The sequence below is a fragment of the Camellia sinensis genome, chromosome 9 (assembly GCF_055761805.1).
Source record: "Camellia sinensis isolate YWXY chromosome 9, ASM5576180v1, whole genome shotgun sequence".
Lineage (NCBI taxonomy): Eukaryota > Viridiplantae > Streptophyta > Magnoliopsida > Ericales > Theaceae > Camellia > Camellia sinensis.
The window spans coordinates 26415669-26442010 of record NC_138969.1 but is presented as its reverse complement, the minus strand read 5'-3'; the positions used below and the strand labels follow the sequence as shown (position 1 = coordinate 26442010).

At 41.4% G+C, this 26342-nt stretch overlaps 1 protein-coding gene across 1 annotated transcript; it reads right to left on the bottom strand.

Annotated features, from left to right (window-relative positions):
- Positions 1 to 1121: 1121 nt before the first annotated feature.
- LOC145799308 (ornithine aminotransferase, mitochondrial-like) lies at positions 1122 to 26342 on the bottom strand. Its single transcript, XM_082888859.1, has 10 exons — positions 26166 to 26342; positions 20539 to 20670; positions 7139 to 7369; positions 5891 to 6050; positions 5658 to 5713; positions 5154 to 5306; positions 4350 to 4447; positions 3157 to 3237; positions 2277 to 2510; positions 1122 to 1489 (listed from the first exon to the last, which is right to left on the bottom strand). Exons 1-10 carry the CDS (start codon positions 26340 to 26342, stop codon positions 1339 to 1341), a joined length of 1473 nt encoding a protein of 490 aa, XP_082744985.1. The 3' UTR covers positions 1122 to 1338.

Here is a 26342-nt window from a genome sequence, read left to right as displayed (position 1 = left end):
AAGTGCACTAATTTAGGCTAAGTTTGGCATAACACAAAAAAATTAAAAGTCAAAAAGTCATTATCCTATTTAAGGGATTGTTTGGAATGATCTAAATAAAGTGTACTTTTTAACTTTTTACGAAAAAACGTGAAATATGGGTTGGGTTTGAAGTGATGTGGTAGAGAGATAATGTGATTTAAATAAGATGAAAATCACATTATCTCTCTACCACATCACTTCAAACCCAACCCATATTTCATAAAAAGTCAAAAAGTGCACTTATTTAGATCATCCCAAACAATCCCTTAGATAAGTACATTTTATTTGGGTCATATCACCTATTTACTTTTCTATACATCTTTTCGTAAAAAATTAAAAATTATACCTATTTAGATCATCCCAAATAACCATAATTTTTTGTAATCCAATTTTAATGGAGAATAGTGTTGAATCTCCCGCAATCAAAAATATTTTAAAAAATTATAAAAAAATTATAAAAAAAAAAGCAAAAAAAAAAAATTTTAAGGTAAAAACTCAATTTGCAAACCGTCCTTATATTCGCGAACCCTATTCGTACAAACCACAACTCACATTACAGCCAGTTATAGATTCAATTTTTCTTAAACCACAAACATACGAACAGGTCTAAATCATAAATCAAATCGTTAAAAAGCGATCTGCGAACACCCCTAACTCTATGTACTTGATACGGATAAAATCAAACCCCTTTCCCGCTCTCTCTAAATTATTCAATATCACTTTGTTAGTACCTTTCTCTCTCATACCCACTCACACTTTCATATAGGTCTAGAACAACTAAATATAAAAAAAATATATTTATGACATTATCCCGTCAATGCAAAGAGGTGGCCCAATTATTTTTGAGGTCTTAGCCAAGGTTTCAAATCGAGGCCAAGTGACATTCAAATGGCGCCAAGTGACATTTAAATAGGAGGCAGCAGCCGGTGACAATGGTTAGATGAAGCAATTGACAACAATGGTTGGAGGTGGGAGTCGCCGAGGTGAGATAGTAAAAAGGAGGTGGGAGAAAAAGAAAACTTATTTTCAAAACAAATGAAAACCTTTTTTTTTAGTTACAAAAATTTTATGATATGTCTATAATGTTTTTAAAACGGAAATTGGTACCCAACAAAATTTTATTCACAATTTAAATTTTTTTATAAACATGAAACGAAAAATAATCATAAGAAACAACATCCAAACTTAGTGAAGAAGTCTCAGCATTATTTTATTCTAGCTAATATTAAAAAAAAAAAAAAAAAACCACAGCTCTTGTGTACCAGGTGCAATATATAAAAGTATAAGAGGTAACGATATGGCTGTAATTCAGAGTTCCTATGATGAATCATAGGAGTTTCGGCCGCACCGGTCACATACATCTAAGGTTGTTGGGGGAACTGTTTTCGGCTTTGACTTCTGCATCTCTGGCAGATCGATTTGCAAAACGTCGTGCAGTGCCTTTGAGCCCTCTGGGAGCTCCTCCAAACTGAAAGTTCCGAATTAGGTCAGAAAATCACATGATATCAAATATGTAAAAACGAAGTACAAATAGGAAGCTATGGACACTAATTTCTCATCATCCAGTCCATTAATTGTATCTATCTCAGAAATTCGGTTATAGACCGTGCAAAATATAAATAAGAGAAGTATTAACAGTTAAAACATGTGAATTCTGTACGGGTGTACGACAAATTCAGAAATTTAGGAAAACATTCAGTACTGGGAAACTGGAAACACACAAGATATATCAGTAAAACAAAGTCACTGCGCAAAACAAAGTCAACAAACTTTTATATTTACCTCATTTGGTATTATCTCGAGTCTCGTATGTATGCTTTTTAATCTAACTCTACACGCCACTCGTGCAATACAGCATTCTCATTTAAAATTTGCTCCTTTTGTCATGTATTTTTTTATGCGAAGTATTTAGTTCCATAAAACAAAGTCACATTTTTGTCGCCAAGTCAAAATCCCTTTTTGTTTAAAATTGTTGTATTTCGTGTTCGGGAGCAAGGGGAATTACAACATCCAGGGAAAAGTGGAGAACATAAAGGGTTATCATGGTCAATCCAAATACTTAGTATGACGCTTCACTGAGTTGAGCTCAATGCATCACTTCAAAAGTGGCATGAACAATTGAAAACTTCGGACTGACACAGTTGTCAACAGGGTATGCCTGGTGAAGACGTCACTAAACCATGATGATCCTGTGAATAAATATAAGATTTTAACATATTGAAACCATAAAACATTCATCAAGCATCGATCCTTACCTCATGCAAAGGGGAGGAGTGAGTTGAACAATGGTATCGTGAGTAGGCTTTGCAAGAATTCCTCTTTCCTTCAACTTTATACATATATCATAAGCAGAGACGGGGAACAAATTCTTGGTGTTAAGCTCCACAGCATTAAACATGCCTTTTCCCCGCACTTCCTTTATAACATTAGGGAATTGCTGTTGAACCTTGTTTAGCTGATGCCTAAGCTCCTCTCCCATTTTTGCCGATCTACAGAGTAACAAGTAGTGAAGAGAGAGAGAGACCACAGTAACAAATTTACATTATTGAACAGGGAAGACCAAGTCAGATTCCCAGATGAAGGGGCTAGGAGTGATAATATCACAAACTCAAGGGGTTAAGTGTATCTAAGTAGTTTAACAACTTTTCATAGATTGAAGCCTGTAGAGCTGCAAATGAACCAAGTTGTTCATGACAGCATGGGTGTGGCTTGCTAAAAAGCTCATTCATGTGTTGTTCATTAGTAAAATGAGCCGAGCTTGAACATCAGACTAGAGCTCATTAGCTAAATGAGCTGAGTGAAGCTAAATGCCAGCGCAACCATTGCAAGCCCAATAATAAGCCAAGCAAATCGAGTAAAGCACAAGATAAACAATTGATGACAAAACTCAACTTACGAATGCCAAGCACAAGAAATTCACTTTTTGTTCCGCCAACTAGAAGAACTGACATTTAAAATATTAGGGAGTTCACTCAATGTACTAATAGTATATATAATAGAAAATCAAACTTAAAAATAAAAAATAAATCAAATCAAATGAACACTCTCTGAATTTAGTTTCTTCCAAGTGCCCCGTGTCTGATGATTATAGCATTAAGTCTTGCTATCCTAAACACCAGGGAATAGGATTAATACCTCTCAGCGAGTCGCTCATCTCTGATAACCTCTAGTGAAGCAGCAGCAACTGCACTAGCCAAAGGATTTCCACCAAAGGTGCTGATAACAATGTAAAATCAAAACCATGTCAGCTTCTGCAAAATGCAGCCTCATAGCAATATTATGAATGACAGAGTGAAAAAGATAATACAGATCGGACATAAACGGGAGCTTCTATTTCACACACACATTATCTCAGTTCAGAAATCACCTTCCGAACAAAACTTTATGATTCAGCTATATCTCTGGTTGATTTTGGAACTATTGGTTTTCATTTGGAAGTTGATTTCGGAACCATGTAGTTTTGTTTAGAAATCAACCTCCTAATGAAAAATGGTATGTGAACTGAGAGAAAGTTGTATGTGAAAACAGAGCCTCCCCACATAAGCTGATGAACGTACCAGTGTAACCTTATAATCTCCTAAATATCATATTTGAACAGTTTCGAGTTGGTCAGGAAGAGCTACTACAGGCCTAATGTTTTGAATCAAGTGACAGTTATATTAGAAGCTAAAATGAGTCCATTCATGATGTTCAAGTAAAGCACGATTCAATAGGTAATTCATGTATTAGAACCAGAACTTTATCCCTACTTTTTAGCATCAAAATTGAGATGGGAAACTAAAAAAATTAAAAGAAAAAGAGCAGCTTGTTCTAGCTAAATCATAGCCATTATTTCCTTCAACAAGAAAAGTAGACAATGTATGCTTGACTTCCATAAACTCGTTCTTTCATTTGTTGAGTTCTGTTCGTATGACTTCTCAAAATTCAATTGTGCGGCAGCCAAACTAGACCTGGCCCACCACCCCCACCAAGTTATATTCCAGAGGTGGCATGACATATCGAACCAGTCAAACACATCATGCAGAGAAATGAACCCCAAAGATTTATTCCAAGTTTCCATGTACCAATAGACTATGCTTACGACACAGTAATAACCCAAAATAAATGGAATAATAACCACGCCTAACTCAAACAAAAGCTGTAACCAGTCTATCTGTGATTGAACTGCATTTGGGATTTGGGTACTTGGCTACTTTTCAAAATCAAGATAGGTCTTGGCAGCTTAACACTGTAATTTGTTAAGTAAGCAACATTCAAATTCAGTGGCAGGGAAACGAAAATGGACCCAACAAATTTAACAATAAAAGTGAGGCAGTCATAAGTCTGACCTTCCATGCTCTCCTGGCCTGATACAAAGCATAACATCTTTGTCTGCAAGCACTGCACTTACAGGAACCACTCCACCACCCAATGCTTTTCCTAGTATCTGAACAATGTAACCATAAAATAAGTTATCTTACAGCATGGAAGCAAATTTAAGCTGTTAATAAAATATTCACAGATACTTTAGACAATCCAGGGTTTCATATAGTATTAGTAACACAAAGTTTGAAAGAATATTGCCTCGCACACACTGAGAAAATAGGCATTTTTCTTGAGATGTCAATACATGTATAAAAGAATGAAAGTTCTTCATACTAGCGTAATTGGCGGGCCGAACTTGAGGATAGTTACATCCTAGATTGATTTCATCACTTGGTTTGGATCAAGTTACATAGTTGCCACGACAACCTCTCGAAAACAAGTGTTTTAGACTTTAAATTTATGACACATGATGACAGAACTGAAAATAAAATAAAAAATGTAGATCTTGGCCACATTGAAATTTCTCTCTTCCTGTAACTAAGCCCTTTTCTTGGTGCTGGAGAGAAGATCCATACCTTGAGATGTAGAAAAGGAATAAATAAAACATCTACAGAGAAGGACCAACTTGCAAACCAAATTCATGAAGCAAATATCTTACCAAAGAAAATTTCTAAAGCAAAGAGTTAAAATATATTTACCGATAGATTTAGTTGACTTGGTTGATATGGTTTCAGATATAATATAAACAATAGGGTTAAAACTTAAAAGTCAGCCACATTCAAATCAAATAGTGGGGTGTATGAATCTAATATGATAAAAGGCCTTACTACAACATCTGGGCGAACTTCTTCCCAATCGCAAGCTAGCATTCTTCCTGTCCGTGCCAATCCAGTTTGTATCTCATCAGCAACCATTAAAATATTGTATTTTGAGCAAAGATCTCTGACAGCTTTTAGATAACCATCTGGAGGAATTATAACCTAACAACAAAGTATGTGAAATAAAATTATCTAAAGGTAAAGAAATTAAGAAACAGTAAATAAATCACTAAATTATACATCCATGCCCCAGCTAGGGCAGGCCAAACTACCATAGACCTTGTTTCAAATAGTATATCACAAAAAATAAAAATAAATAATATATATGTTCCATTGAGATTGAAGAAAATGGCTACGACTTAGCCTAAAATAATGAGCCAGTTTGGCTAGAAGCGAAAAATTGTAATATATAAATTATTATCCTATCATTGCTTGTTGCTCTGATTGAATGAAAATATAAAATAAAAGAACATTTCCAAATTGATCATATTTTAAGTTACCAAGGACACATACCCCAGCCTCTCCTTGGATAGGTTCAAAAAGAAATCCGGCTATCCGATCTCCTTTTTCTGCATACCATGAAAGAGAAATAATATATTTGCATCATACATATTCTAATCTGCCAAAGTTGACATAACATGGCATTTCATAAGAACAAGATTTCTTAGGCCCAAAGCTGTGAGCAAAATATTTCATTGTAATTTAAAAATATCATCATAATTGACAAAATTCCCATGTTTAGAAACCTTTAAATATCTTCTCAAGAGCAACTCCATCACCAAAATCAACTTTGAGGTGGCCAGGCAACAAGGGCCCAAAACCACGAGTAGCCTCATTGTCACAGCTCATAGAAATAACAGCCAATGTACGACCATGGAAGCAGCCACAACACGAGACAATGATAGCCTGCGAAAGACATTATTTGAATTAAAAAATCGAAAGCGCAATAGGATGTTATACTACTTGGCAACAAGCCAACAAAAAACATTAAATGCTAAAATGTTAAAAAAGTAATTGCCATAATAAACCGGGAAATTTATTAGGAAATCCTCTTTCAAGTATTTGTATCCCAATTAGTTCATAAGATATTATTGTATTCTAATAAGTCCTATTATTTAGGACATTTGATCTACCAAATCCTAATTCTCATATTTAAGGTATTTTATGGACAATTTTACCCTTACAAATATTTTTTGTACCCTTAGCAACTTGGTGATATGAACATTCACATTAAATAAATTTTACAATGTTTACATCATGGAACATACACACTATCAATGTGAACATTAATGCACGCTTTACCTTATTATTATTAGGGGTATTTTGGTAACTATGTCAACCATAGAACTTATTAGAATATAAAAAAATAATTTGGACTAAGTGGAACATAAGTACGTAAAAAGGTATTTATGAATAAATACCCCTAATAAACCAGGCAAATGCTAACGAATGCCCTCGAGGCATTGTTTAATATTGGAATTGGGGTGAAAAGTGTCTTGAAAATAGGTGCAAAGATTAAAAGCGTATTGATTTCAATGAAAAGTGTATTCAATTTAATAAAGGCGCATCGTGTTCTTCTCCTTTTTTGTCTTTCCTTGTGACCTATGGGCACTTGTTTTGCAAGACCCAATAAACAATGCAATAATAAATGCAGACTGCTATCTGGATTAATGAACCCCAGAAATTTGTAGAAAGGGATGAAAATAAAGAAAAAAATACATTGCTAAATGAAATTAAAGATTCCACCAACATGACTCCAGAAATTTTAGGTATGTTTAAAATAGACATTTGGAGTCTAAGATAAAGAAGGAGACGGATCGAGAAATTTTCTATAAATGATTATCATAACTAGTACACCTAAATCAAGTATGTGAGTTCCTTTTCCAAAATAAATAAATAAATAATAAAACTTTGAAGAAGCACAAGCCAAAAAGTTTGAATATTCTTTGCCTGTTTTTAAGCATAAGACATCGGGATGAAGACGTATTTGGTACCTCATCTTTGGGAATCTTTTTCTTCTCATAGCCCCATTTCCTTGCCAACTTCAGAGCTGTTTCTACACCTTCGGCACCAGTATTCATTGGTAAGACCATTTCATAACCAAACATGCTGGTTAGATGCTCTGCAAATATTGGAAATCTGTCATTATAGAAGGCTCTAGAGCTAAGAGTGAGCCTTTCTGCCTGTTCTAGTAATGCTTTAACAATCTTTGGATGACAATGTCCCTGCAGAAAGAAGCTATTAAGTTAAAACTTAACCTCCGTTTGCTATGCAATGCAATAAAAAGAAAAGTGAAGTGAACCAATACAATAAGTCCATTCAAGTGTAGGCTATAAATGTTTATAGACGGATCTCTTCATCGCCTTTGGGCTCTATCAACATGTTGGTATCAAGACAGATGTAAAGAACAAATAATCCCTTCAGAAGTATTCATTTCCTACAACAAACTTCTATATTATTCCATAGGCTGCCCTCTCTGATGCAAATGTATACATCTCCATAAAGCATGTGGAAATGCAATGCAGATACACAAGACACAAGCACTCTTCAATTTCTTCTCTCTTTTTTTTTTTTTTGGAAATTTTAAGAAAAAAGTAGCGCTAAAGAGAGTTTTTATCAAAATATTACTATAGAGAACAATTCAATGGCAAGTTGTGATCATGCTACTTAATCCTTCACTCTTGCAAGATACTTCTGATTTGTATATATAATTGTTCTCTACCTATTTTAAAGATGGTAAAAAAAATCTTAAAAGTACATAATAAATAAGTCGAGGTACATGATATGGAGAGATATGAAAACAACACACAACACATATCATGAATCAACAACTACGGCCCCAGCGCCACAGCTATTGTGTAAGAAGATTTGCTAGTGCTTTTGCTTTAGAATACAACATGAGTATTATGTGTTTATCGATTCAGAAACCCTGTTTAAGCTTTTTACAATCTTTGGACTAACCTTACAAGAATTTTCTTTCTTTCTTTCTTTCTTTCTTTTTTATGGATACCCATTAAAAAAAAAAAATGGGAATGCACGAAATGTAATCATGGTGTCTAAATTGTTGACAGTTCATACCTCATTCAAGTATAATAGAAACATTTCATAGTTGAGATTATTTATTTGAAAATTTGATCACACAATCATAACCTTTGAATTGCATCTAGTAGGCATGGCTTACGAATTCAATTTCCCCTCAGCTGCAAACTTGTTTTAAAATAAAAACTTGTATTTCTCATTTTTTTAATCTCATACATATATATATATATATATATATATATTCAAGTTTCTTCATTGTCATTTAACTTATTTGAAAATTTCTACAAATTTTAAGCTTTAGAGTCTGAGAGGGTGATTTATGATCCGGTGTTGGGCCGGGGTATCGACCGGGCAAGCTGAGGGCCCAGCAGTGCATTGGGCCGAGATGATCAACTGTTCACCCGGAGATGGGCTACCAGAACTTGGGCCGGGCAAGGTTTGGACGGTGTGCCGCCCCGGACCGTGCAGAAGTTGCTCGGTCGGGAAGTGACCGGTCAGACCAGGATGCTTGGTCCGAGGATGGTCGAAACCAGACAGACCGAGAGACCGGCGCTCGGAAAGGCGCGATCAGCCGAGGTAGTTGATTGACCGGCGAGAAGGCCGATCAAAGTAAGCATCCGGGCTGGGCTCGGCCGGGATGCCGCTTAGCCCGGTCCACCGTTTGTTTATCCGGTTAGGCGCTTAAGGTATGAAGCATGGTACGACCGAGGTAGGGCAGCTCGGCTGCCGAGCACCAGCTGTGCTGGCAGGCAGTTGAGAGCAGGTGATGAATGGCATGGTTTATGCTGACAGATGGGATAGCAGAGCCACATATCAGGAGATGACAGGGAGTGGATATGGGGCTCAGAAGGTATATAAGCATGTCTGCGCCCCCCATACGCAACACACGAACATCTCTGTAAGAAAATCCTTACACTCAAACACTCTCTCCCTTCTCTCTATTCCCTCTAAGGTGTGTGCTAACTTGACCGTCGGAGGGTTTTTCCGGCCACACACCGCCGGGTAGCTCACCGTTATTTGCTCGCAGGTGATCGGATATCGACGGAGCACGGAAGAAAGGAATACGGGCACGCCGGAATATTTGCTCCCCGTACAATTGGCGCCGTCTGTGGGAATCTTGACAGACAAAACCTTGTCTTCCAGGTTCATCTGATCGCCGTCCATGGCGAACAACGACGAGTTCCCGTTGTCCGCCATCGATGGAGCCACCCCGGAGTATACCCGAAGGAGAGAGGGACCACCTGCCGTCCATCCAATGGCTGACTTGGGGACGCCCACTGGAGGACAGTCAGGAGACGCGCGGGATAAGCGCGGAAGGAGTCATGGGCATTCACGGAGTCCAGACGGTCACCGGCGGAGAGACTCACACGCCAGGCGACTGGAAAGCAAGTTAAGGGACCAAGACGCTGTCATCAGGCGGATGGCGGCGGAGATGGAGGATCTTAAGCGGCATGTCAAAGGGAAAGGTGTAGCTGGAGTGGGAGTCCACAGTGAGCGCACCCCATCCCGCCGGTCAGGCGATCAGAGTCAGCGACGTACTCAGTCCATTTCCATCACCAGGAGTTACCAGGTTGGTGATTCCGACATGCGTGCAGAAAAGTCTAGCGCGCAAGACAGCACTTACAAACCCTCACGTCCGGCGACGACGTCGAGGTACTCTTATTCTGCTCAGTCAGAGGACCTACGGGCAGTGTTAAGGGAGCGGGCTCGCCGTCGCGAAGCTCAGAGAATACCTGCTTTCCAGCGGCTCTCCTACGGGGTTCACGGCAGTGAGGAGGTCGGAATGCCTCCACCCCGCCAAGCAACGCCGATATTCGAAGATACAGACTTGGCAAGGCTGAGTGCCACTCCCTTTTCCCTGGAAATAGAAACAACGCCACTTCCGGCAGGCTTCCACCAGCCTAAGTTCACACTTTACGACGGAAAAACCGATCCGTACATGCATGTGAGCCACTTCCGACAGGTTATGGCCGGACATCGGCGCAATGACGGACTTATGTGCCTAATCTTCCCGTCAAGTTTAGGCGAGCTGGGCCTAAAGTGGTTCGAGAGGTTGCCGGAAGGGAGCATACAAAGGTGGCATCAGTTGGCCGAGGCGTTTGTTACGCGCTTCAAAACCAACACAAAAACACCAAAGGAAGTCGATCACTTGCTAAGTGTCAAGATGGAACCGTGCGACACATTGAAGGCGTACAATTCAAGGTATTGGGAAACCTTCAACGAGATCTTAGACTGCCCGGTCAACCTTGCTATCACACAATATAAGCGCGGTCTCCCGGTCGGACATAGACTGCGGGACTCGCTTACCATGCACCAACCGACCTCCATGGGCCAGCTCATGCAGCGCATCAATGAGCACATCCGAGTAGAGGATGATGCATCGGCTTCCACCGTGAAGGCCATTCCGGTCGGAACAGACAAGAAGACAGCAGGCAAGGTGCACGCAGTTGGGCAAGAGTCCGACCGCTCAAATGACCGAGCAGAGGAATCAGACCGAGGTTCAAATCGAAAAAACCGGGGTAGAGGACGTCGGAATGACCGGGATGATTACCCCTGAGATGACATTGAGGACGCAAACAGAAGAATGAAGGCGAGGACTGGCATAACCACGGTCTTCAAGATTCCAATCTATCGCATACTTAGTGAAATCCGAGACGAGGAGTATGTCCGGTTTCCTGCTAAGTTGGGCGATGGACAAAAGGGCTACAATCCGCGGTATCGTTGTACGTTTCACCGAGAGAGGGGCCACCGGACTGAGGATTGTTTGCCTTTGCGACAACACTTGGAAGAACTGGTTGTGGCCGGGCATCTGGACCTTTACATCGATGGCGGCGTGAAACCGAATCAGACACCGGTCGATCCCAGGGGACAGGATGACCGAGATGCACCACCACAAGGAGTTATTAATGTCATCCACGGCATCGTGGAACCGAAGCGTGTTTGCGAACTCCGGGGCATGATCAAGAAGGCAGAACATATGAGGGAAGTTTTGTCAGTACAGTCTGCCATCAAAAGGGGGAAGACAGAAGAGAAAGACGTGATTAGTTTCACCTCAAGGGATTTAGAGCGTATCCAGACGCCGCACAACGATGCTCTTGTAGTAACACTGCGCGTCAAAGAATTTGATGTTAGACGGATCTTGATCGACCAGGGAAGCTCGGTCGAGATCATGTATTATGATGCGTTCAAACAGCTCAAACTCCGTGAGACAGATTTGGCTCCGGCCACTTCGCCACTGGTTGGATTTAACTCGCAGCCGGAGTGGCCATTGGGAAAGATTATCTTGCCGGTCAAAGCAGGATCCGTGGTCAAGCAAGTGGAGTTTTGGGTGCTACAAGTGCCTTCAACGTACAACCTTATCCTTGGAAGAGGATGGCTTCACGCCATGCAAGCCGTTGCATCGACTTACCACCAGGTGATGAGATTCCCCTCGGCTATGGGGGCAATCGAGGAAATTTGGGGTGATCAGGTCATGTCCAAGCAATGTTTCGTGGCGGTCAACGGGAGCCGGGCTGCCAAGGGATTCGTTCAAATGATCGAGGGACCGGAGGACCGGAGTGTCTTGGATGATGTTGGCACCAAAGCCGAAGACAAGGCTGTTGAAGAATTGGTTGAGGTGCGGATTGATGCCGAGCAGCCGGACAGATTCTTCTTGCTCGGTTCAAGTCTCTCGGCCATGGAGAGAACCGAGATGATTGAGTTTTTGATGGCGAATATCGAAGTCTTTGCATGGTCGCCCTACGACATGCTTGGCCTTGACCCAAGCTATATCCGCCATCACCTCAATGTCTTCCCTGGAGCAAAGTCAGTCATCCAGCGAACAAGGAGATCGGTGCTGCATCACGCCGAGGTAGTAGCAGAGGAGGTAAAGAACTTGCTTGAAGCACGAGCAATACAGGAAGTGCACTACCCTCGGTGGATTTCCAACACGGTAGTGGTGCCTAAGAAGAATGGAAAGTGGCGAGTTTGTGTCGACTACAAGACAGTCAACCGAGCTTGTCCAAAAGACAGCTTCCCTTTGCCGCGCATTGACCAGCTAGTGGATTTGACGGCTGGACACAATCGGCTCAGTTTCTTGGATGCGTACCGCGGCTACCACCAGATTGCCATGCATGGGCCTGACCAAGAGATCACCTCTTTCACGACTCCAAGGGGACTCTTCTGCTATCGAGTTATGCCCTTTGGTTTGAAAAACGCCGGGGCAACCTTTCAGAGGATGGTGACCAAAATGTTTGCTCCTTTGCTCGGTCGGACAATGGAGGCTTACATCGACGATATGGTGGTAAAGAGCCGACATGAGGCAAACCATTTGTCCGACTTAACCGAGATGTTCACCATTCTGAAGAAGTACAAGCTGCGCTTGAACGCCTCGAAGTGTGCCTTTGGTGTGGGATCCGGGAAATTTTTGGGATTCTTAGTCACGAACCGAGGCATCGAAGCAGACCCTACTCAGATTAGAGCCGTGCAAGAGTTGAAGCCGCCCAGCTCGGCTAAGGACGTGCAGCATCTGGCCGAGATGGCCGCCGCGCTTAATCGATTTATAAGCCGGTCATCAGATCGCTGCCGCCCTTTCTTTCAAGCATTGAAGTCAAAGTTCTCATGGGATGACGAGTGTGACCGAGCTCTGGCCGAGTTCAAAGATTATTTGTCTTCTCCGCCGCTGTTGGTTACGCCAGAGCCCGGTGAGGAACTCTACCTTTACCTTGCTGTCTCCCAGCACGCAGTAAGTGCGGTGTTAGTCCGGGCTGAAGGAATCAAGCACCTCCCAATTTTTTACGTAAGTAAGACCTTGCTGCCGGCTGAGACGAGGTACTTGCCGCTGGAAAAGCTTGCGTTGGCACTGATGATGGCTTCGAGGAAATTGGCACATTATTTTCACGCCCATACCATCGTCGTACTGACCGAGTTCCCCCTCAAGGCCTTGTTTGAGCGTGCAGACTTTTCAGGCCGAATTTTAAAATGGGCGGTCGAGTTGGGACAGTTCGATGTGAAGTTCCAGCCGTGCACCGCGATCAAAGCCCAAACCTTGGCCGATTTTGTTGCCGAGTTCTCACCTGGCACTCATCCGGTATGCCCGGTCGACATTGCCGAGGCAGATGATGAGACGCACACCATGCCAACCGAGGCACAACCAGTTGCAGAAGGTCACGCCGCGGAGTTAGCGCGCACCATCGAAGTTCCCTCAGTTTGCACGGTAATACCTCCTGGTGCTGCGATGACGGAGTTGTGTATCACCAACCCATCCACTCTGTCCGGTACCGCATCACCACGGGGGGAAGGAATGGTTCCACACAGCTCAGAACTTGGTGATTCGCCTACGGACTTGGGCATTCTGAACCAACTTGCTGAGTCCGGTGCCGAATCATCAAGGGGGGGAGGAATGGTTCCAGACAGCTCAGAACCTGCGGCCGGCTTCACACCGCAACCTGGTGATTCGCCTACGGACTTGGGCATTACGGACCAACTTGCTGAGTCCGGTGTCGAATCACCAAGGGGCACTGACTTTGAACCGGTCAACACCAAACTTGACACCGCACAGCCGAGCAGTTGTGATCCCATTGCCCTTCGCAACTCTCAGGACCCATCTGACTGCTGGAAGCTTTTTGTGGGGGACATGTGGAAGCTTTTTGTTGATGGAGCGTCCAACCGTCATGGTGCCGGCCTAGGTATCGTTCTTATATCCCCGGACGGCCTAACCATTGAGCATTCTATCACACTCGGCTTCCCGGCGTCTAACAACGAGGCTGAGTACGAGGCGCTTCTTGCTGGGCTCAACAGCGCAATTCAAATGAAGGCTGCCGAGCTTCTGGTATATAGTGATTCGCAGCTTGTGGTTAACCAAGTTTCAGGGATTTATGAAGCGAAGGACGACAGGATGGCGAAGTACCAAGCTCTGGTCAGGGACCATATCAAGCAGTTTGAGGCAATTAGAGTCCAGCGGATTGGCCGGGAAGAAAACAGCCGGGCTGATGAACTCGCCGGCCTCGCTTCCATGGTAGATAGCACGTCTCCAAACCCCCTGTTGATTGACTTTCTTCCGCGGCCAAGCATTGAAAACGCCGGGCAGACGGATGTACTCTGCGCCGAGCTAGGTCCTTCATGGATGGACCCCTTGATCTTGTTCCTCAGAGACCGGACTCTTCCCGCGGACAAGAAAGAAGCACACAAAATCTGGGTAAAGTCAGAGCAGTTTTGGCTCTCTCCATCAGGCGCGTTGTATAAGAAGTCCTTCACCGGTCCGTATCTCAAGTGCGTGCACCCGAACAGTGTGGAGGCCTTCTTGTTTGAAATTCATGAGGGCATTTGTGGCAGCCACATCGGGGGCAGGTCCTTGGCCTACCGAGCTATTTCGCAGGGATACTGGTGGCCGTGCATGCAGGCCGACGCGCAAAAATATGTCCGCAAGTGCGAGAAATGCCAGAAATTCGCCCATCAGATCCACCAGCCTGCCAGGGAACTTCTTCCTCTCACCAGTCCTTGGCCTTTCGCCATGTGGGGGCTAGATATAGTGGGACCATTGCCAACAGCACCGGGCAACCGGAAATTCTTCATCGCGGCCACAGATTACTTCACAAAGTGGGTTGAAGCCGAGCCCTTGGCAACCATCAAAGAGAAAGACGTGAAGCGATTTGTCTGGCAGAACGTTGTCACGCGGTTTGGCGTCCCCAAGATTTTGATCTCTGACAACGGCACCCAGTTTGACGGTCGCCTATTCAGAGGATTTTGTGAAGATCTGAAGATCGAATTCTACAACTCCACCCCGGCCTACCCGCAGTCCAATGGTCAAGCCGAAGCGTCGAACAAGACTATACTGGATGGGTTGAAGAAACGGCTGGAAAAGGCCAAGGGAAAGTGGGCTGAGGAATTGCCTAGTGTACTTTGGGCATACCGAACAACCCCGCGACGTTCAACCGGGGAAACTCCATTTGCTTTGGCTTACGGCATGGAGGCGGTCATACCCTTGGAAGTTGAAATGCCCACCCTCAGAACCGAGAGTTTTGAGCCCAAGCTAAATGCCGAGGCTATTGCCTTGGAGCTGGACTTAGCGGAAGAGCGCCGGGAGAAAGCCCTCATCCATGTGGCCGCCTACCAACAAGAGCTCTCCAAGAAGTATAACAAGACAGTGCACCCCAGACCGTTCAAAGTTGGAGATTGGGTTTTGAGGAAGATTATGGGCAACACCCTGGTGCCAGGAGAAGGCAAACTAGGGGCAAATTGGGAAGGACCCTACAAGATCACTGGTCTGGCTGGCAAGGGGGCTTACCACTTGGAGGATCTAGAGGGAAGAGCTATACCCCGGCCATGGAATGCGGCCAACTTGAAATTGTATTATTTTTAAGCTTTACTTTCCTCTTTTTGTAAGGAAATTTTTTGGCTTGCAAAGCAGAATGTAATTCTTTTTGTCAAAATTATAGAAGTAATTTTGCTTTAGCACATGGATTCTTGTTTTAATGTTTAGAACCGAGATGGTGTACTCCGGTTGGAAGAGTTGGTGTTTTGTCCAACTTAGGATTCCCAACCGAGATGGTGTACTCCGGTTGGAAGAGTTGGTGTTTTGTCCAACTTAGGATTCCCAACCGAGATGGTGTACTCCGGTTGGAAGAGTTGGTGTTGTCCAACTTAGGATTCCCAACCGAGATGGTGTACTCCGGTTGGAAGAGTTGGTGTTTTGTCCAACTTAGGATTCCCAACCGAGATGGTGTACTCCGGTTGGAAGAGTTGGTGTTTTGTCCAACTTAGGATTCCCAACCGAGATGGTGTACTCCGGTTGGAAGAGTTGGTGTTTTGTCCAACTTAGGATTCCCAACCGAGATGGTGTACTCCGGTTGGAAGAGTTGGTGTTTTGTCCAACTTAGGATTCCCAACCGAGATGGTGTACTCCGGTTGGAAGAGTTGGTGTTTTGTCCAACTTAGGATTCCCAACCGAGATGGTGTACTCCGGTTGGAAGAGTTGGTGTTTTGTCCAACTTAGGATTCCCAACCGAGATGTTGTACTCCGGTTGGAAGAGTTGGCGTTTTGTCCAACTTTGGATTCCCAACCGAGATGATGTACCCCGGTTGGAAGTGTTGATTTGTTCGACTTAGTGGCTACTGCAGTTCATGAATTTGTCTTGTTCTGCTGAAGTGCTTAGACCGTGTTTTGTATTCCGGTTCGTTGAGTTATACTGAGATGTTTTCAGAACTGATTACAACCGTGCATACACTTGCAAAAATTTGAATTTTCATTGATAAGAAATTCATTACAAACGGAGGGGACAGAGCCCGGTTACATCAAGAGAGTTGGAAGCAAAAATACAAAAACAAGGAAAAAGAACCCTAAACTAAGGGGGAAAGATTGGTGAACGCATCCTCGGCAGCATCAGCATCAAGGTCAATAGTTTGGCTTGCTTCTTGGGCGCCGGGCTCATCGTTGCCGGGCTGCTCAGGCACCTCGGCCTCTTCTTCCTCAGAATCTGTCTCCCCGTCCCCATCTTCAAGTCCCTCCTCGGCCTCAGCCTGTAAAGCGCTGAAAACATCGTTTGCATATGGCACAAGGTAGACTGGTAGAGAAGCTGGAGGAGGGTTGGCAAATACGTCGGTGTCAGAACTTTGGCCGAGCTGTTCGCAAGCGGATTTCCAGCCAGCCTTGAAGTATATGTCTTGTGTTGCAAAGACTTGCTTCTGGTAATTCTTCTCGGCCTCGTTGAAACCCGCGTTGTTGGCAGCCCGGCAGGCCTTCCTCTTCTCATTCTTCAGAGTGTCAACCTCGGCCTGGAGCTCGCTATGTTTTTTCTCGGCTGCATTCAGTTGACCGAGCAGCCTGTTATTATCATTGTTGGCCATCTCGAGAGAAGCTTCAGCCCGGCCGAGCTCGGCTTGAAGGCTTTCAACCTGGCTGGCAGTGTCATTGGCTTTCTGCCTAAGCCGGTGGATGCGCTCCAAGACCAAATGTTGTTTCTGAATGGCCTGCATAAAGAAGCAAAGTACATCAGAAAGGGGACCGAGCAAGAAGGACCGAGCAAACACTTGTGAAATATTAAAAAGAACGCCGACTTACCCTGGCCATGGACTTGACTGAGGATTTCACCAGCCGGGTGTCAGGGACGTGGTCGCTGCCGACCACGTCGCCCGGTAGGAGAAATGCTTTGGAGATATCGAAGGCGAGCAAATGTTCTTTGTCAGCCTTGATTGAAGCCGTCGCCGGGATGTCCTGTCCCCGGTGCTTCAGCTGAGGACGCCAAGCGGGCACGGGAGCAGGAGTTTCAGCTGGATGTTCGGTTGTCAGCTCGGCGACGAGCTCGGCGGAGGGATCTGCCCTTGGTCTCTTTCCAGCCCGGCGCGCTTCTCTGGCAGATTGCCCGGCAGCTGGAGCCGAGGACGCAAGGGCGACCACAGCGCTGCTGGATTGGCCGGCGGCTGGCGACCGGGTTATAACGCTCGGTATCTCGGCTGAGGTCGCGGTTAGAAGGTTTTTGATCCGAGATCTTTTGGCCATCTCTTGCTCGTCGGTTAACCGGATTAATGGGACGTCTGGTAGGGTTGGATCTGGAGGTGGCGAAGGGGCTCTGAGGAAGTCAGTTACTCTACTCCGGCGCGGAGCAGAATATCTGTAAGTCGGTGTGTAGCCGAGCAATTCGTTGCAGTCTCGGTGGCGGTACCTAAGCACGGCCCGAATTGCCTCGACGTTGGGGAATTGGTAGTTGGGTTGCAAGGCTTGGATAGCTGCAAAAGAAACAGGGAAACCGGTTAGTTAAACTAAAGAATAAAGTTCACCGAGCAAGTTTGAGTGGCTTACATGAAGAACCGAAGTCCTTGCTTATGAACCAGCCCGGCACCTCGGCTGTTTCGTAATTGCCGGACACCCAGAAGAAATCATCGTCGTGCATATCTTTATCCGGGGTGCCGGTTACGATTTTTTCCTTGCCCGGTCTTATTTTCAAGTAGTAAGCTAGGCCGTCACCGGTGTGGCCCATTGTGTATTGCCTCAATATCTCGGCTAAGCCTAAGTTGGTGCCTAGCCGTTGGTTCAATTCGTGCACGCCGTTGATTATTCTATAAGTGTTGGTGGACACCTGTGTGGGTGCCAGCCCGGTGCGGCGGAGGAACTCGGTTATAAGAGGGTTGAGCGGGAAACGAAGACCCCCTTCCACGATGGATAGCACGGTGAAGGGGCACTCCTCCCTACCCCAAGGTGTGGTCTCCTCTTCTGCGAGCTGCAGGTGGACATCGGCCGGGATGCCGTAGTCCTCCCTGAACGTAGCCAGCGCAGCCGGAGTATCCACTAGGAAGCGGAACTTCCCCATTTTTGGCCGGCTTAGTCTATCCCGGCTGAGGGGTTTGGCTCTGGGTATTGGATGTTGCCCGGTCCTGAGAGCCTCAGGAATGACAGTGGTCCCCTTGGACTCTGCAGGAAAAGGATGGCAAGTGTTAAGTGTTAGCGCGGTCGCGCGAAAGGTGCTGAATTTTAGCTCGGTCATTAAGGGCGCCAAACCACCTCGGTTGTCTACTCTATCTAAGGAGCCCGGTCGCCCAAGCGGACCAGATGTTAGCCCGGTTGAACGGCCAAGTCCTTTTGTTAACTCGGTTTTCGCTGGGGTTGAAACAAACATGTTGTTTGCCCGGTTTGGTTGGTTTTTTGGATCAAAAGAAGGCCCAGAGCCCGGTTCACCCCAGTTCATCAGTGTTCTTTAGAAATATGAAGAACACCAAGAACAGAGAAAGGTTTTAATACAGATTCTACGACCTATGCCCTAATATCTATGTTTTTGTACCCTAATGTGTGTAATATGAAGGAACATAACAACAAAATGAGGATGGATTGACTTACCAGTGAAGAGTAGGACCTAATCCTTCGAACACGAAGAATGGCAGTCGAGCTTGAACTTCAGAACCGTCAGAGATGGAGGCAGCAGTAGGAAAAAATGGAACGATGGGGGGGGGAGTTTGTATAGGCGAAAGAGACCGCCCAAATTCAAATTCTGGCAAAAACGGCGGGTTGGCTGCCCGATGACCAATGGCAGACCGCCACGTGTCCCCATTTATGGCTTTGACAGGACTGAAGCGACGGGTTGAAAAGACGAAGAGCCAACCGAGCTACTTTCAACAAGAATAGGTCAGCCGAGGAATATAACCGGTCAAATCTGCGGACAATTACGTCAACTAGCTCGGTCGAGGCTTGGCATTTTGACGACCGGAGAAATGTTATCTCGGTCGAGGTGAGTAATCCCAGTCACGCTTCCGCGGACGGAATTAAGGGGCAATTGAGAGGGTGATTTATGATCCGGTGTTGGGCCGGGGTATCGACCGGGCAAGCTGAGGGCCCAGCAGTGCATTGGGCCGAGATGATCAACTGTTCACCCGGAGATGGGCTACCAGAACTTGGGCCGGGCAAGGTTTGGACGGTGTGCCGCCCCGGACCGTGCAGAAGTTGCTCGGTCGGGAAGTGACCGGTCAGACCAGGATGCTTGGTCCGAGGATGGTCGAAACCAGACAGACCGAGAGACCGGCGCTCGGAAAGGCGCGATCAGCCGAGGTAGTTGATTGACCGGCGAGAAGGCTGATCAAAGTAAGCATCCGGGCTAGGCTCGGCCGGGATGCCGCTTAGCCCGGTCCACCGTTTGTTTATCCGGTTAGGCGCTTAAGGTATGAAGCATGGTACGACCGAGGTAGGGCAGCTCGGCTGCCGAGCACCAGCTGTGCTGGCAGGCAGTTGAGAGCAGGTGATGAATGGCATGGTTTATGCTGACAGATGGGATAGCAGAGCCACATGTCAGGAGATGACAGGGAGTGGATATGGGGCTCAGAAGGTATATAAGCATGTCTGCGCCCCCCATACGCAACACACGAACATCTCTGTAAGAAAATCCTTACACTCAAACACTCTCTCCCTTCTCTCTATTCCCTCTAAGGTGTGTGCTAACTTGACCGTCGGAGGGTTTTTCCGGCCACACACCGCCGGGTAGCTCACCGTTATTTGCTCGCAGGTGATCGGATATCGACGGAGCACGGAAGAAAGGAATACGGGCACGCCGGAATATTTGCTCCCCGTACAGAGTCCAATGGCCAATTTTCTCAGAAAATTGTAGAAGTTTGACAATTTAAGTGAAATTTCAATGTCATATGTAACCACTTTTTCAGTTGGGCAGTATAACTTACTCAAGTAGGTAAGTGTCTTTAGCATGCATATAATTTTAAAAACACTTCATCTTCTTTTTTCTTTTTTCAATTATACCTTCCTATTTACATTGGCCTCCCAAGATGAACTTGTTAAACCCTCCCCTGGCAGGCAAAAGGATACATCCAGTACAATGTTGGTTCTCTGACAAGGTATATGTGAAGATATAACTAACTAAAATAAACAGCCCCTGAATCTCACCTGATTAACCGCAGAGTAGGCTGAGAGAAAATCAAGATATTTGTTGCCTTCAGGATCCCATATAGATGATCCATTCGCTCGAGAGAATACAATCGGAACAGGGTGATAACTGCGATTCAGCCAGAAAAGTGGCTTAGATAAGTAAAAATCCACCAAGACACATTAAATAACCCACATCAATGATGGATGTTATACACCATGGCAAATGCCTAAGAAGTACGGATATGGACACATGACATGACACGGACATGATACGGACACGTAAATTTTCAAAAAGTGCAGGACACGACACGACACGTTGGGAACACGTTCAAAATATATATTTTTATATTTTTATTATATGGATATTTTTAAATATTTAATATGTATTTTATGTTAAATATTTAATTTTCATCAACTTTATCAACTTTAGGTATGCTGTTTTAGCAAACAAATTAAAAATTATAATTTTTTTTGAAAAAAATAATACTCAGCGTGTTCCTAAAGTGTCCCCGGCGTGTCCTCAACGTGTCCCTAGCGTGTCCTCAGCGTGTCCCAAAGTGTCCGCAGCGTGTCCAAAGTGTCCCAGCATGTCCAACTCTTTCCAGCGTGTCTGACACTTGTTTGGAGCGTGTCCATGTCCAACATGTGTCGGACACCTGTACACAACCTCCGAAAAGGTGTCCATGCTTCATAGGCAAATGCTAACAAGTGCCTTGGGGCAAGCTTCAATATTGGAATTTGTGTAAAATGCATTTTGGAAATGGTGAAAATGTTTTTAAAAAAAAAAAATTTAAATCAATGAAAAGTGTTTTGAAATTGGTGAAAAGTGCTTTTTGTTTTTTAATTTTTGTCTTTTTCTTTGTTAGCAAGGCGCATGCAATATATACAAGACACAATGAGCTTGGCCTATCTATAACAATAAATCGTTCTTTCTTTTTGGTATGGAAAGCTGTTATTCTTCTATCAAATTATCGCTTGTGGTAGTATACTACATATATTTGATAAGTTTGTGGTAGTATACCATATTATGCATTTCTTCCAGTATTTTTTTCTAATATACAAAAGCTAACTACTGTACTTGATCTTTTAGAAAAAAATTATTAAAATGATAACTTAAGGGGAAACTTGGCACCATTTGAACTTTTTTGTCCAAGAAAATTGCTTCAGCATAAAAGTTACACTGTTCTAGGGAATAAGGAAGAGGTCATTCAAATGAGCTAAGGGGTGTTTCAATCATGTTTCTTCCTTCACAATTTAACAGAGAAAGCAGATGACAACAAATCAGAATGACAAGTACTCTATTGAAGTTGCAAGCTCAAGTACAATGGATCCTCTATCTGTCTTCACGGTGGTTTTTCCCAATGGTTTTTTTGGCCTCTTGTTTATTGATCTTTTTTCAGAAAATATACATGATAAAGGAACTTTAGACTGGTAAGTAAGTATTATAATTCTGGATTCTTTGTCCTGTAGCAGCCTTATTCTGCAATTTGGGTTCTAAGCACGAATGCATCCAACCAAACTTCAAAACAAATGTGAGTAGGCAATTGTATATTTTATATTTCACAACTCTCTGAAACAAGTGATGCAGGTTCAAAAGATAGAACTCAACATAAGCAACCATACATAATAGTTTCTTAGCCACGGTTTCTTAGAAAGAGTAGAAATACTTTATCAGCTTAACATTATGTAAACTTTTTTCAATTTTATATCTTTGCAATTAAGCAAAACTTAGATCTCTGAAGTTGCAATGGGGAAGGGCCTGACATACAGCACTGGCCCTTTTGATGAGATATAAAACCAATCAGCCTGTTCCTCACTAAATCTCACCACCAAATATCCGTTTGTTTCCCACAAAATCTCTCACCACTTTCGATGAGAAATAAAACCTATAAAATAAAATAGGACAAATTATGACCGTAGTCCTGTATTTTAGTCCTTGTGTCATTTTGATCCTATAATTTCATTTGGCTCAATTTTGACCTTGAATTTATAATTTTGTCTCAATTTGGTCAAACTGATTACAACTCTTAGTATTTTTTTTATGGAAAATATTCACATAAGTGGCATATGTCATGTTTTTTAGGGTAAAATTATAAAGTTACTCAACTCTGTGATTAACCTTAACCAATTCAGTAATAATTTTGTATCAAAAACACTAACGAGGTTATCAATTGGATTAAATTGACACAAAATCTAAAATTAAGCTCAAAATTGAGCCAATGGAAGGTATAGGGACCAAAATGACCACTAAAATAGCTCTCTTTGTCACAAATTTTTATCATTTCTCACTTCACTTATATAAGAAAAGAGTTCTCTCACTTAATTTCTTACTCAAATCACTCAATCCAAGCACCACTAAAATAGAAGTATCCTAAGCCATCAATAATTCTATCCAAACCAAACATCATATCCAATATGAGATGCCAAAAAGAAAATACAAATTTACAAACACAAACATAAAAATAAGAAAATTATATTAAATTTTAATATTGTTTGCATTTAGTAAATTTTTTAAAGATTTTTTTCACAAATTATATTTTTTAAGTATATTTATCTTAGGTGTGTCTAATTTTTTTTTAAAAAATTATTTAAAATATTAAAAAAATTCAATGGAAAAAAAGGAAAAATAAATAAAAAAAAATTCTGAAAAAATGAATTCTAAAAACCAAAACCAAGTAGAGTGATTACTCTTTTTGGTTTAAATATAGATTGAAAATTCATAAAATTATTTTTGAAAATTTCAAACCAAAAAAAAAAAAGAGTGATCCCATTTGGAAATTTGACTCTTTTAGTGATTTTTTTTTTATCAAATAAAAAAATTATTTCTGAATAATTTTTTGTGTGAATAAATAATTGTGAAAAAAAAAAATTAATTGATATATGTGGCAATTTAATTTTTTTGCTTTTTCGACCAACAAACCTAATGCCCAATGAGCCTACATTTAGTCCCACATTTTTAATATAATTATATTTGTTTCTCTTGAATTTTTAATTCAATAACAGTTAGGCCCTTTTCAACACTAATTTAAAAATATTATTGTTATCTCTTTTTTACTAACATATGTATTTGTCTTTGTTTATTACAATTGCATTAATTTCGATCGATTTAGTCTTACGAAAAGAACAGTGTACTTTTGTCAAAAATGTTAAATTAACTATTTTTTTTTTTTCCAAATCTTAAGAGAAATGAGTGTAATTCATCCTATTTATTTCTAAAATGTAAGTAAATTTGAATTTATTTTTAAGCTTTTTTCTAAAATTTTAATTTGAGATTTTGTGTTAAAACTATGATTTTAAAAAAATCATAACAAATTAATTAAAATATATTTTCAGAATTTAACTTCAAACATGATTTTTCAAACCAACTATTTAGATTTTAAAAAATCCTATCTCAAAAATAGTATAATAATAACCGTATTGTTTTTTGTTGCCCAAAATGGACTACTTTTTCTTTTCTTTTTTTTTCATTTCAGTGAAATTGGCTAATAGAACTGCCATAACTATATATTATAGTAGTTGGGTGCACCAATAAAATTATTATTGAAATTGTCAAATTTTGATATTATTATCCATGAAATTTGGGCAGAGAGATGATGATTGTATCAAAAAAAAATAAGCCAATATTAAAATAAGATCTTATAGTATAGTTAAAATTTGACAATAAAATTTAAATTTGATATTTACCATTAAAAATGATCTTACTCTGCATTGAATTGAGATAAAATAATATTGAAGAAATTTAAAAAAAAAATAAAATTCTGAACATTTTATGTTTCAATGATAATAATTTAAAATAAATGCCCTTTCAATAAAGGTCCAGTAAAAATTATAAAGTAAAATATAATTTTTATGTTCGCCCACTTGCACTGCTATGAAAAATCAAATTATTTTAAATTATTTTCAATAAAATATATTTTTTTGAAAAAAAACTTCGTAAAATGACCCCATTCATAATCCTTGCATTAATTGCAATTTATTTTATCCATTTGGCAAATATAGTCAAAAAAATTATATAACAAAATTAAAATTCTTTTTTCATTCTTTTTTACATATTTTTTCTTAAAAAATAAAAAAAATTTGCATTCCGAACAAAACTTAATTAAATTAAATGCCGAAGCTAAAAAAAATAAAGAAACAAAAAATAATATAGACTTGGCTGCATTTATTTTTTATTTTTTGAAAAAATGTGGATAACATCTATGTCATAGAATCACTGAGATCAATAATACTTATCAGTGTGTGTGGTTTCAATTTTCTGAATTCAATTTTTTAAAAACTGAGCTTTTTATTTTTCATATTTTTAGTGAGTATTTTCTTAATTTTAAGTAATTTTTTATATTTTTTTAGACACACCTTACTTAGATGTATCTAAATAGTAAAATATTTGTGAAAAAATATTTTAAAAAGCTAATAAATACACAAAAATACGAAACATGTATTGAATTGTCGTATTTTTTTAATATATTTTTTGATATTTTATGTATTTTTTAAAGATTTTTTTTTTCACAAATATTATACTTTTTAAATATATTTATGTTAGGTATGTCTAAAAATTAAAAATAATTACTTAAAATATTAAAAAAATTATTAAAAATATTAAAATAAAAAAATAAAATTTTTTGAAAACTATTTTTTAAAAATTAAAATCAAACAAGCTGTATAGTTTTATATAATTCTACAAAGTTTCTCCATGATTTGATTTTGAAATTTTTTTGATTGAAGAGTTTACAGTGGAGTACACGTATGAAATCCAATAGATGATAGGATAGGAAAGGATAGAATTGGATACACTACTACGGCGTACGTCACCTCTGTTAAAAGTTATTGGTTGATCAGCACTACATGACGTATGTATTGTAATGGAGAACGTGAAGAATCATAGTTTTATATTAAGTAATTAAAAAAAAATGAGAGACAAAAAAATTTGTGATTGAGATGACCAGAATCAACTAATAAATAATTTTTCCACGAATGCACTACATAGCCTCTAATTTGTCGCACTACATAGCCTCTAATTTGTCATCATCTGATTGGGCCGATTCAAGACCCCCGGCTGCACATTATCATTCCGAATAATGTTTTAGAACACTAAATTAGGGGCTGTAGAGCATCACTAATGATGTGGCACAGTGACCCTCACCAAAGTGATGTGATGTTTTGGCTTGAGTTTGTTTGTTTTTTTTTTTTTTTTTTTAAGCTCATTAGAGCTATTAGTGATCTAAAAATTAGTGGAATGAATCACCACTCTTATCATTCCCCAGGATAAGGTTGAGTTTGGTGTGATTTTAATTGATGAAAACTTTGTCCTTGTGAGTATTGGGAGCTATGAAGCACGGATACTCCGAAATAGGGCACGTATGCGTATCGGATACGTATCGGATACGGATACGCGCCCGATACGCGAGGATACGTATCAGATACGGGAAATGGAGTATCCGTATTTTTTTTTTAATTTTTGAATTTCGGATACGTCTCGGATACGTCTCGGATACGGTATGGATACGGAATGGACACGGTATGGATACGGCGGGGGCAAAAAAATAATTTAAAAAACTTAAAATGGGGTGAAATTGTAAAATATGCAAATAAAGATGAAATTAAACAAAAAAAATGAAAAATAACAAACCAAACTGTGTCTGACCTACGAATTCGACGCAGCCGCGATGGAGGAGGAGGAGAAGCAGCTCGCCGATCGTCTTGAACAGCTCGCCGATCGTCTCAAACAGCTCGCCGATCGTCGCGAACAGTTGATCGTCGCGAACAGCTCGCCGATCGTCTCGAACAGCTCGCCGATCGATCTCATCTCGATCAGGTTCGTCCAT

Coding starts and splice junctions, on each gene's coding strand:
- LOC145799308 (XM_082888859.1), bottom strand. CDS start 26,342: ATGGACGAACCTGATCGAGATGAGATCGATCGGCGAGCTGTTCGAGAC. Junction 5,714..5,890: donor TCTTGAGAAGATATTTAAAG/GTTTCTAAACAT, acceptor CATGGTATGCAG/AAAAAGGAGATCGGATAGCC. Junction 1,490..2,276: donor ACTCCTCCCCTTTGCATGAG/GTAAGGATCGAT, acceptor CGGAACTTTCAG/TTTGGAGGAGCTCCCAGAGG.